The 12,659-nt window shown below is 34.1% G+C and overlaps 3 protein-coding genes and 1 non-coding gene across 6 annotated transcripts in view; 2 read left to right on the top strand and 2 right to left on the bottom strand.

Moving 5' to 3' along the window:
• LOC145737938 (uncharacterized) overlaps positions 1-12,659 on the top strand; it is a 116,405-nt gene that overhangs the window by 5,041 nt on the left and 98,705 nt on the right. The gene's annotated exons all lie outside the window — the stretch shown is intronic.
• LOC145737956 (calbindin-32) overlaps positions 1,284-12,659 on the bottom strand; it is a 46,293-nt gene continuing 34,917 nt past the window's right edge. For 2 of the 3 annotated variants that reach the window (XM_081992814.1, XM_081992815.1), the window contains 12 exons: positions 7,047-7,198; positions 5,656-5,741; positions 5,508-5,597; positions 5,321-5,407; positions 4,846-4,902; positions 4,708-4,791; positions 4,603-4,658; positions 4,179-4,224; positions 3,534-3,545; positions 3,178-3,234; positions 3,051-3,122; positions 1,284-2,529 (listed from right to left, as the gene is read on the bottom strand). In XM_081992814.1, the coding sequence (XP_081848940.1) occupies positions 2,380-2,529; positions 3,051-3,122; positions 3,178-3,234; positions 3,534-3,545; positions 4,179-4,224; positions 4,603-4,658; positions 4,708-4,791; positions 4,846-4,902; positions 5,321-5,407; positions 5,508-5,597; positions 5,656-5,741; positions 7,047-7,194 (945 nt within the window). In that variant the 5' untranslated portion in view covers positions 7,195-7,198 and the 3' untranslated portion in view covers positions 1,284-2,379. The remainder of the gene's footprint in view (positions 2,530-3,050; positions 3,123-3,177; positions 3,235-3,533; positions 3,546-4,178; positions 4,225-4,602; positions 4,659-4,707; positions 4,792-4,845; positions 4,903-5,320; positions 5,408-5,507; positions 5,598-5,655; positions 5,742-7,046; positions 7,199-12,659) is intronic. The other variant, XM_081992816.1, reaches the window with a different exon arrangement.
• Positions 6,562-6,633, top strand: TRNAH-GUG (transfer RNA histidin (anticodon GUG)). Its single transcript has one exon. It is a non-coding gene; the product is annotated as a tRNA-His (tRNA).
• On the bottom strand, positions 8,055-9,410 carry LOC145737476 (general odorant-binding protein 56d-like). Its single transcript, XM_081992179.1, has 2 exons — positions 9,251-9,410; positions 8,055-8,576 (listed from the first exon to the last, which is right to left on the bottom strand). Exons 1-2 carry the CDS (start codon positions 9,311-9,313, stop codon positions 8,205-8,207), a joined length of 435 nt encoding a protein of 144 aa, XP_081848305.1. The 5' UTR covers positions 9,314-9,410; the 3' UTR covers positions 8,055-8,204.

Genomic DNA, 12,659 nt, shown 5'->3' with positions numbered 1-12,659 from the left:
ACCGTTTGGCCACTAGATGGCGTCAAAGTTGCTTCACCATAAAATCACTAATTTTGTGACACTCGTTGCTTTGACCCTAAATTACTCCCTTATTTGACAAGTCACGTCAAAATGTCATAGAAAACAAAAGATAGAGTAGATTTCAAGCTTTCTAAAAATAACGCCACATGAGTTGATTGATAACACAGTTTGGCCGCTAGAGGGCGTCAAAGTTCCTTTACAATAATATCACATATTTTGTGACATCCGCTGTTTTGACCCTAAAGTACTCCCTTACTTGACAAGATACGCCAAAATGTCATAGAAAACAAAAGATAGAGCAGCTTTCAAGCTTTCCAAAAATATCCCCAGATGAGTGGATTGATTACACCGTTTGGCCGCTAGAGGGCGTCAAAGTACCTTCATTACGTTGCCAGCTCTAAAATCAAATTATCTAGGTCACGTTACGTGTTCTTACCATTTTAGCTTTTTCCCAACTGATTTAAATGTAATTGACTGATTTTTCAAAAATAACGACATTTTTTTTAGGTCCGTGACAGGTGTCAATCAAACTTTTCAGTGTTGCCAGCTGCTTGTGGTTGACGTGTTTGTACAATTTCCGCATCCTCAAATAAACTTTTGTCTGTCAATAAATGTCAGTACTTGACTTAGGAGCTGTCAAATTGTACATATGACATTAATTTTTTTGTATTTTGAGGCTTTTATAAAGGATTTTCACTTGTAATTTGCTCGATAATAGTATTTTTTGTAATTTATTAATTAATTATAAGATTATAAGTATTACTATACATATTTATATTATTTATGTTATTTTTATTGTAAATTACAACAAACCAGTGTGACGTTAAAATTTGTATTAAATAATAAATACACAAATATATTCCCTTGAAAGGGCACCATAAGGTCAAGATACATTTTTTAAAATCTTGACTGATGGTGAAAGCGCCAAGTAAAATGCAGAAAAGAACGTTACGTCAAAATTGGAATGCTACTAATCCAATCGCATATTTTGTGACACAAACTGCTTTGACCCTAAATTACTCCTTTATTTGACCAGTTACGTTAAAATGTCATAGAAAACAAAAGATAGAGCAGATTTCAAGCTTTCCAAAAATGTTTTTCCCCACATGATCACACTATTTGGCCGCTAGAGGGCGTCAAAATTCAACATATTTTAAAAATTGCCAAAATTGCACTTTTTGCAAAAATGCCATTTTTTGTATCATAGCAAACTCATTGTCTCACTCGTGTAACCTTTGGAAAAAGCAAATAAAACTCATGTATACACATTTTTTTATTTATTTGTTAAACAACAGAACTGTTTAAGCATTCAAATAACAGCAGCAAACAAGCATCAACACCTTAAAAACTATGATTTTTACGTTTATTAAACGATTTTAGTATACATTTATAGTATAATAGTAGTAATACTGGCAATTAACTGAAACTTTGCAACTAGTTAACAAAAATATATCATATCAAATATTTATAGTATAATTAAAGTCTTAAGAAGATTAGATGAGATTCACACACAGTGGGACAGCAACAAGAGAAGCAGAGTAATCTTAGATTAACAATTACGTTTAACTACGATTAAGGAACATTGAATATTACACCCTAAATTCATGATTAAGTGTCATTTTGACAGGTCATTTACTGTGTCAATGGTGGAGTTTGTGTTTTTCTTGACCAATCACAAACAAACCACTGTGCTGAGAGTGGTATTGTAAGTCACAGATTGTCAAAGTTGTCATTTCCTTTGTATATGGTGGCCCATTCCTAGTTGTCATTCAGTTCTGTCAGATTCAAATCCCAAAAAAAATCAATATTTCCAGAAATATCAGAGGTACAGAGATGAATTTTAGTATGAATTATTACTAAAACTGTCAAGAATAATATATCAAAAATTGACAGTCCTAACCTGGCTGCTTTCCACGTTTTCACAGGGCTGGACTTGAAGAAAAGTTCAATGATTTTTTAGGTTAGGTCTTACCTAAATTACAAATAACAGATGACCTGTCAAAAATGTCATATCTGATTGATCTTCACACGATCAATCACTTTATAAACACTAGTTTCCTGTAACAGGACCGAATTTAACATTTTTTCTGTTAAATACTAGATTATAATGAAATTGGTGTTTTTAACTTTCTAACATTAATCACGTTTTGCTACAACTGGGAGCTTTGCAACACTCAGTATACAAAAATGCCCTTAAAACAAACGTTACAAAACATCAAAAAATGTGTGCTAGAGTAACGATAAGTTGGCAATTTCAAAACACAAAAAAAACAGGCCCGGGTTGAGGTTATTTTTTTCTCTGCGGGCTTAATCCGGTCCTGTTTTTTTCACGATTTTAAACTATTATTAAGTGAGCTTTTATGCTGTCGGCTCTTCTTCTTGATTGTGTTTCGCAATAGCCAGCAGGATCATGGTTAGTTCCTTTTTGTTGATTTTGCCATCTTGATTGTAGTCAACACCTCTTAGGATGGTTTCTTCAAAGTCTTGCAGGTCTTGAGCGTCGTAATCCTATAAAAACATGACTTTTAGTTTGGTTAGTGCAATGACAGTTGACAGACAGAGCCGTAATCCACTAATAGCCAATGAAATGGGCTTTCCAGCAACATGCAACATTGGCTGATCAGTTAAATGGTTTGGCCTCTAGAGGGATTCAAAGTTAACCAAACTTTTCTAGCCAATTTGTATGCACTGTTTTGTTTAAACCTGAACAACTGTCTTATTTCAATAACAAAGTATGAACTGTTATACGTTAATGGATAGCCAATGAAATGGGCTTTCCAGTAATATGCAATATTGGCTGATCAGTTAAATGGTTTGGCCTCTAGAGGGATTCAAAGTTAACCAAACTTTTCTAGCCAATTTGAATGCACTGTTTTACTTAAACCTGAATAACTGTCTTATTTCAATAACAAAGTACGGACTTTTATACGTCAATGGATAGCCAATGAAATGGGCTTTTCAGCAACATGCAACATTGGTTGATCAGTTAAATGGTTAGGCCGCTAGAGGGCGTCAAAATTGATCCAAACCTTTTTCACTAGTTCCAGTAAGTCTTTCAGGAATCCTCTGAGTTCCTCGTTTTCTATAGTACCGTTGTTATCCTGCAAATTAATCGATTAATAGCAAATAAAGAATATACAAAAAAGTGTCACTTACTCGATCATATAGAGCAAAAACTCGTTCAATGTCGTCTTTTGTCAATTTTGTGGCACCCTAAAATCAAAAATTAGTAAATGCATGGTTGAGGAAAAATAGACTAAACTACATAACTTTATTATTTAACTTTATTACAAAAAAAATATATGAAGAGAGAGATGACATTAGCTATTGTTTCTTCTTTATTAAACAATTTACTACCAATAGAAACAGTCAAAAAACATGCTAGTGCCAGTGCAATTAGGACAAAAAGCAGGTATTTGCCAGAACAACTTTGTAAAATTTCTGAAAAACATGTGGAAACTTTTATACAGAGTGATTCAGGCAAACAATTGGAAAAACTGGTTGTTACTTACTTCGAATCCTTCCTAAAAGTAGATCACAGACAGACAGATAAAGCCGTGCAGCTAGGTTAGAACTAGCTTTAAATATATGTAAAGTATATAGGTATAGATTTGCTTTATATAGATAATAATTTGCAATCATTCAATTGTTATCTATATTTCAGGTGCTTTTACTGGTGCAGACAGAATATATAGAAGATGCTAAGCCAGAAGGAGACAGAAAACAGTTTTTTTTTTTGGCCATAAACCTATACAGTGGATTATATAATTAAAAAACAAAAATGTAGTTAGTAAAATTGGGTGACTGACAATAATTTGGTAATTATATGGCTGGAATTTTTGTGGGTTTGCTTTCACTAAGTGACTTTGCAAGTTTTACACCTGACGCTGTTTTTACTTCATTTTTCTGGTAAAACTGTACAAGGTGGTCAAATAAACCAAGTGACTGCACCAAAACAAAGTTTAAACTGAAATTTTGAAAATTTATAATTTTTTTTGAGAGTGACGTTGAATTTTAATTACCCTGTAGTTTATAAGAGAGAGAGAGAAGGAAAATCTACTATACTTGCTTGCATAAAATTAGTACAAATTTAAATACCTATATAGTAATATAGGGTTGGTCTGAATATTAGAAAGGAAATGCAATAATTAGATTACCTTGAACACTTGTCTGCACAGGAAATTCTCTTTAACTGGAAGCAGCCTGAAAAACAAAAAAATATTATACAGGTGTGGTAAATCCAAAACCGACCATAAGAAAACCGTGTAACTGACAGAGAAACGTAGATAAATGCATGCGCGGGACAAAGACAGAAAACGAAAAAAATATCAAGTAGGCCATATTTTCAGCGCGCTGTTGCCAAAATCCAGCACCAAAAATTAAGTTTGTCGAGGGTATTGAATACTTACGGCGTTTGGCAACAGCGCGCTAAAAATATGGCCTACTTGATATTTTTTTCGTTTTCTCTCTTTGTCCCGCGCATGCAATTATTTACGTTTCTCTGTCAGTTACACGGTTTTCCTATGGTCGGTTTTGGATTTACCACATCTGTATACAGAGTGTCTGACTGTCAAAACGTACTTGGCCATTTCGGAGAGTTGCAGTCTGCCATCCTTGTTAGCATCGAAAACCTGCAACTAAGGCCGAGTTTTTTCAACTCCAAGTTAACCACACCCTTACACTTACCATAGTGTCTGTATACTCAATAAGCTTATCCTCGGAAACATCGTTGATTTTTTTCGCTTCTTTAAGTAAATCCCTTAAAAAATTCTGAGAAAAAAATCAAATTTTAAACCAATTTTCACTGGTTAAGGTTAAAGTTACCTTCAATTCATCCGCTTCAATATATCCGCTCCCATCAGTGTCGTACTCTCTCCAAATCTAAATAAACACCAAAAAAATAAAAACAGTTTTTTACCGGTAATTGAGTTATATTAAATTGTCGATTTTTACGCCACAATAGGTTATAATTAACAGTTTTATACAGGGTGATTCAAAGATTCAAAGTTCAAGTACGCGTAGCTCCGTTATTTGAGGAGTTATGAAAAAGTGTTAAGAAGGAAATTTGTAGGAAATTTCATCCTCTACAAGATTGTATTAAAGTATTTTTGTCCTAAAGCACCTCTGTAAGGAGTTACAAGACAAAAAGTGACAATTTGCCACTACAAATTCCTGCTAGATAACACGGTGTGAACTAATACAGCAATATTCCGAAGTAAATTCAAATTAAATGATTGAATTTACTGGGCGAATTATTAAAGGAATTCCGGCCTGTAACAGCATAGTCGGTTTACTTTACCTTCATAAATTCCACGCTGGATTCGAGCGGATTGTCGAAACGAAACAAAAGCAAAAAGTTCTCTTCCATCGGAAGTAATTGAGCCAACTGGAAATTACTTATTAAAATCATCAAATTATTGGCCTGGTTTACACCGTAGTAGGCCTACTATATGACTGACAACCAGGCCATTTTGTTGCTTACCCACCTCGCGAATGTCAATTTTCCCGTCCTGATTGTCATCGTAGGCCTCCATGAAGCAGGCCTTGAGCTCCACCAGCATGTCATCGGAGACAGCCTGAAATATTTTTTTTTTTAAGTAAAGCAGTTCCGGCAACACTGCAAATATTAGTTACTTCAGGTCCCACATCGGTGGCGTTGGCGCTGGACACGAATTCCCTCAAGAAACCGTCCAGTTCTGTGCCTTCTATGTAACCATTACCTGTAAAAGAGTGAAACGGGCGTAGCTTCGTTACTTGAGCAGTCACAAAAAAGTGTAAATAAGGAAAGTTGTATAAAATTGTATTCTCTACAAGATTGTATTAAGCTGTTTTTGTCATTAAGAGCTTCCTTAAGGAGTTAGAAGGCAAAAATTAACAGAGTGCACCAAAATGTTTGAACTCACTTAAATTCATCTGAGGGTAGCTCCGTTATTTGAGTAGCTACACTAAAATTTTAAAGAAGGAAAGTTGTAGGAAATTTAATTCTCTACAATATCGTATTAAAATGTTTTTGACCTTAAGGGCCTCCTTAAGGAGTTACAAGGCAAAATGTGACAGGGTGCACCAAACTGCTAAATCAACTTAATTTCAAATGATAGACATTTTACATCAAGTAGGCCTAGAACTTGACGTTCTAGAATTTAAATGTCAAGTAAAAAATTGGTCTTCCTATTTAAAAAAACAATCACAAAATGTATAAGTAATCAAATTTCAGACACCCCGTATATCAATATACAATCTTATTAAAAAAAATTACATAAAGCAAGCAATAAGATGACGCAAAAATAACAAGTGAAGGTTTTGAATGTGACAAATAAAACAGCAAACGACACATTCTAAACGTGATTCGTTACTATTTTGGTTTAATTTTCCACGTACTAGTTAAAGTTTTTTATAAACACCCTGTGTATTACAAATAGATAATTTGAACCGTTTCTGGTTGAGTGACGCAATAACCGCAACCAATGTAATAAACCGGTGATAGAAAGTTACGTGTAGGTTATATGCAGCTTTGGCGCTCGTTTTCTCAAGTCCCCGATAGCCGTGATCGTCTAGTGGTTAGGACCCTACGTTGTGGCCGTAGTAACCCAGGTTCGAATCCTGGTCACGGCAATGTGCAAACATTGTCACGGCGGGGCAACTTTTTTATTTTTTTTTATTATTATTAATTAATTTAGATAACCTTGTTTAACAAATAAATCATATTTTATCATATTTTAATATTAATTATTATCAATATATCTTCTAGAACAGAATGTAGCAAAAAATGGTCATTGCAGTGTGTAAAGTAGTTTAGCAAGGTTTTAACAAAAAAAAAAATAATAAAAATCATTGACCTATCAAGCTGAGTTGCATTTAATGTAAAATACATGTTACAGTATACAGGGTGACTCAGAAAAGTGGGACAAAGTTTTCAACAAATTAAATTACCACTCAAATATCTCAGAAACAGGAAACATTTTGTAGGGCACATCTTAGGTTATAATATACAGGGTGTCCCATTTAGAAAATGGCCAAAAACGTACCGTCTTTGTCGTAATGGCTCCAAACTTCCATAAATTGATTCGCCGACAACTTCTTCAATTCCCTGGAATTTGGATCGCGGTATTGTCTCATGAAATTGGTGGCCTTTTCCAGATTTAGACGTTTCTGATTGTCCGCTTGGCTTGACATTTTTCTGTAACAAGAAAATTGCATGAAAATTAAAATAAAATGTACTTCAACCGGTCTGGAAGCACTCAAAATGTTTCAAGACAGTTTGAAAGCTTCCATATGCTACTAGAGGACTTTAAAACCTTTCAGATGCTTTTAAATCAGTTTCGAAGCCTACAAATGCCTCTAAAGCACTTTAAAACCTTCCAAAACTGTCCAGAAGCTTCAAGATGCAGCCTGGATGCTTCTAGAAGCTTTAAGAGAAGTTAGAAGCTATGAAAAATCTTTCAAGAGACTCTAGAAACTTCAGAGGATGCTCCTAAACAGACTAGAAGTTTTAAGAACAGTTTAGAAGCTTTAGGATGCTCCCAAAATAGCTTAGAATCTTCCAGAAGCACTAAAGACAGCCTAGAAACTTTCAAAAATCTTTCAGAAGAGTCTGAAAACTTGAAGATGCTCCCAAAACATCCTTCCAAATAACTTGAAAACTTCCATACGCTTCTAGAGCACCCAACACGGTTTTAAAAACTTCCAGAAGTTTTCCAAAGCAGTCTAGAAACTTCCCAATGCTTATCAACTGGTCTAGAAGCTCCTAAAAGTCTCTAAGACACTCTAAAAGCCTTCTACAAACTTTCAGAACTGTCTAGGAATTTTCCAAAATTGTCCAGAAGCTTCAACATGCTCTTAAAGCAGCCTGGATGCTTCTAGAAGCTTTAAGAGAGATTAAAAGCTTTAAAAAATATTCCAAAAGACTCTAGAAGTCTCCAAATACTTCTAGAATCGTCTAGAAGTTTCAAAGCAGTTTAAAATCTCTTAAAATCAGTAAATTTGACAGTTTTGACACCATAAATGATACTTAAGGAAAAATAAAAAGCTCAAAATTTTTGAAAAATGTCTTTATATAAAAAATATTACTTGGTGTAATTATTGTACAAAACTATTGTAATACTGGATTAAATACAAAAAAAAAATCACAATAAATTAAGTGTCATCCGCCATTTTTGCTTGACTAGTTAAAATTTGTTCCTAAATTAGGCTTTTTTCTCTTCTTCAGCTTTGGCAGGTAAATCAGGGTGGGTATGCTCAAAATAGCATTTGTGAATCAAATAAACCGTTTCGCAAGCATCTTTTCCTTTGACGGCGCACTTGTCCACAATCTCCAACGCCTTCTTCTTGTCGGCTTGTGGGGGTAGTTTCGCCTCCACCACGTCCTTTTGCACCTCTCCTTCGTCGTTAACGAAGCCCGCCTTCAGGTAGAAACACTTGGTGAAACATTTCAGGGCCTGGTCGTCGATGAATTCGCCCTGATCCGCTTTTTCAATCAGTTCCGGATTTACTTTGGTCTCCTGAATGCAGTCCTGACGGTTCTGGATGATTTTCTTGCGTTGCTCTTCCGTGAAATCCTGGAAAATTTTTACGTTACTTTTTTTAGTGCGTAGCACCGTTATCTGAGAAGTCACACCAAAAGTGTAAATTAGAGGGTTGTAGGGAATTTAGTGTTCTACAATAATGCCTCTAAGCATTTTTGCCCTAAAGGGCCGATTAAGGAAGTTATAAAGCAAAAGGGCAAGTAGTTCCACAAAAAGTTAAATAATTAATTTGGATTTTTAATTAATTTTTTAATTATTTCTGACTTACTGAACAAACTCTGAATTTTAGAAAAAGTCAAAAAAAACATTTTGAAAATATTCGCTTGTGGTTGCTGCCCCCCATTTTCAATGTCCAAAAACAGGGTAAAAATGAAATATTTTTCTAATACAAATTAGGTACTATGCACTCAGAATGACCTAGAGAAACTTCATAAGAAAAATAAAACAGTTTTTTGACTTTATCGAAAATACAGGATAAAATGCCAAATTTTTATAATACAAATTGGTGCAAATGCATTCAAAATGACCTAGTAAAACTTCATATGAAAGAAGAAAACAGTTTTTGGAATTTTTTTTAAATTTACAAAAAAAATTGCAAAATCTATTCTTTATGATTTTCTAAGTGATGCAAACTGAAATATTTTAAAAATATGTCGGAAAATGGTAAAAAAAACACTTTAAAACTAGCTATGGTCTCCAACGCTCACCTGACAAGAAATGACGCTGATGACGGCGAAAACCAACGAAACTTTCAACACTGACCCGTACATTTTCGACACTTTCTCCTTTTGTCTTAGCGTGCAACCACTTAAATGCGATTTTGATTGGAAAAGCAATTGTTTTTATATAGAAACCACGACGTCGAATGGTGGAGGTCGATAATTTTGCCGTATCTCCGCCAAACCGACCAGTTTATCTATTATGTTTTACCATACAAAGAACCAATCGATTTTTACACCTTTTTCCGGTTGAAATTACCTTAAAAAAGCACTTTTTACCAGTGACATAACCTTTTTGGGAATCTACATCACTTCTAGGTTATTATTTACACATAAATTAACCGAAAGTACACCAGGATCCTACAAATCAGTCAAGCAAAGAGTACAATCATCTTAATTACAGCTAGTTTCAGTAAAAACCCCAGTTCAGACAAATACAAATATGCTAAAACTCTTTTGGATCTGATCAAACATTTCTAGAAAATCTAGAAGCTTCTGAGACAACTGTCAGTTAGTATTTTAACCGATTCCTTAAATTTTTTGGAACAAAATTCCCAACTAACCTAACCTTACTGTTACAGAAAAGAAGAAGCTTTTGCTATATCATGAAAGCCATTGGAATGTCTTTTGAAGGTTCTAGACTGTTCCAGAAGATTCTTATTCCAAAATGTTCTAGAAATATTTGCACCCTTCAAGAAGCTTTTGAGCACAATCTGGACTGTTACCAGAAGTGCCGTGAAGCTTTTGGAATCCTGGAAGCTGAGAAAGCCTCTGGAATTTGTTGGAAGTTTTCACCAAGTCTTTCAGAAAGTTTTTCTTAATTCTGGCATGTTCTAGAAGTATTTGGAACATTCTAGGAGCTTTCAAAATCAAACATCTGGACTGATTTCAGGTCTTGAAGCCTTTAAGACATTTAGGATTGTTTAAAGTAAGTTGAGAAAGCATTTGGAATTTTTTAGAATCTTTCACAAAGTTCTAGACTCTTCTAGAAAATGTTTCCTTCTTCTGGCAAGCTATTGAACCTTCTTCAAAGACCTGAAATGCTTTGCAACGTTGCAGAAGACTCTAGAACTTTCTGACAAGTTTTAAAAAGCTTTTTCAAAGATTTGGAATGTTTTTAAATTTTGCAGAAGGCTCTAAAATAATCTGGCAAAGTTCTAGTAGCTTCAATAAAGATCTAGAAGAGTTTAATAAGTTTTAAAAGCTTTTTCAAAGAACGATAATGTTTTGAAACATTGCAGAAGGATTCAGAACCTTCTGGCAAGTTCTAGGAACTTTTACTACTTCTGGAATGTTCTACAAGTATTTGGAAACTTGGAGAATATAGTGCTTACAGAGTAAAAACGGAATATAATTTAATACCATGTTAATTAATGTAATAAGTGAGTTATATAAGTTTACCTTGACTTCTAACTGCTTCAATGTTTACATGAATATTAATATGTTCAAGCATTGTTGAATAAGTAATAACAATTGAACCTGAACTAAGACTGTTATTGATCAGAAGTTGATTGCTGTTAAAATTGATAATACGATTAGTGTGGAATTTTCTAGAAAGTGACTTAGTTATATGCATGTGAAATTGACAATAATACTTTGACAGGAAATCACTAGCAAACTGTACAAATTGCAATTTTAAACTGCACGCCTTGTTTAGATTGTCTAATTGAAAAATCCTATTAAACTGCTTAAAGGACAATGAACTAAATTTACAAGGTTTGTTTCAGGTTTAATTTATTGAAAGAATCATAAAACTTACTTTATTAGAGTCATTTAAACGCTCAGTATTGTCACAATCTTTTGTTTTCTGATAAACTAGCTTGGAATCGATATCAGTGACCTAAGAGAACAAATTGACTGTTATTTTTTGACAGCCGTCAGTTCAGAAGCTTCCTCAAAGATCTGGAAGATTTAGGAATGTTCCAAAAGCCTCTAGAATATTCTGGCAAGTTTTAGAAGCTTCTACAAAGATCTGGAAAGTTTTGAAACCTTGAAAATAACTTAAGAACGTTCTAGCAAGTTTTGGAAGCTTCTACAAAGATCTGGAAAGTTATGGAACCTTGCAAGTAACTTAAGAACGTTCTGGCATGTTTTAGAAGCTTCTACAAAGTCTGGAAAGTTATGGAACCTTGCAAGTAACTTAAGAACGTTCTGGCATGTTTTAGAAGCTTCTACAAAGTCTGGAAAGTTATGGAACCTTGCAAGTAACTTAAGAACGTTCTGGCATGTTTTAGAAGCTTCTACAAAGTCTGGAAAGTTTTGAAACCTTGCAGAAGACTTTAGAACATTCTGGCAAGTTTTGAAAGCTCCTACAAAGATCTGGAAAGTTTTGAAACCTTGAAAATAACTTAAGAACGTTTTGACAAGTTTAGGAAGCTTCTACAAAGATCTGGAAAGTTATGGAACCTTGCAAGTAACTTAAGAACGTTCTGGCATGTTTTAGAAGCTTCTACAAAGATCTGGAAAGTTTTGAAACTTTGCAAATGACTTAAGAACGTTTTGGCAAGTTTAGGAAGCTTCTACAAAGAACTGGAAAGTTTTGAAACCTTGCAGAAGACTTTAGAACATTCTGGCAAGTTTTGAAAGCTCCTACAAAGATCTGGAAAGTTTTGAAACCTTGAAAATAACTTAAGAACGTTTTGACAAGTTTAGGAAGCTTCTACAAAGATCTGGAAAGTTATGGAACCTTGCAAGTAACTTAAGAACGTTCTGGCATGTTTTAGAAGCTTCTACAAAGATCTGGAAAGTTTTGAAACTTTGCAAATGACTTAAGAACGTACTGGCAAGTTTTGGAAGCTTTTTCATAGATCTGGAATGTTTGGAAACGTTGCAAAACCTTCTATAAGCTTCTGCCATGTTATAGAAGCTTGTTCAAAGATCTAAAAATTTCTATCCATCCATTTCTATCCAATCAAGGTTAAAATGTCATTGAACTCGACTAGAAGTAATAATTCATTAATATTATTAATAACTAAACCAAGACTGATTTGGTTCTTAAATAAAAAAATAAACTCGTGTGTTCTTATTTGCGAACGTACCGTTGCAAATACAGGACCGGACTAAAACATAAAAAAACTCAATTTTTTTAACTTGAAATATTCGAAAAAAATTGTTAAAGAAACGTAAAACATAAATTTCAAACACTTTCAGTTTTATTGATCCACGTTCAGTTTGAGGTTAATTTTTCACGGTTGTCACGTGATTGACAGCTGTCACTTTCTAACTTGATTGCGATGCCACAACTGTCAAACACCGGTCCGTGAAACTGTAAAGTCAGTTTCGTTATAAACTTTCAGTTTGAGGTTAATTTTCACAGTTGTCACGTGGTTGACAGCTGTCAATTTTGGTATAGTATTATTTTGGACTTTTTAAAGAAATCCTCGACTAAATTAAACAG

Source organism: Ips typographus, linkage group LG14 (genome assembly GCF_016097725.1).
Source record: "Ips typographus isolate SLU linkage group LG14, UJ_Ityp_2.0, whole genome shotgun sequence".
NCBI classification, from domain to species: Eukaryota; Metazoa; Arthropoda; class Insecta; order Coleoptera; family Curculionidae; genus Ips; species Ips typographus.
The sequence above is the reverse complement of the archived record's forward strand: the minus strand, read 5'-3'. Positions and strand labels throughout refer to the sequence as shown.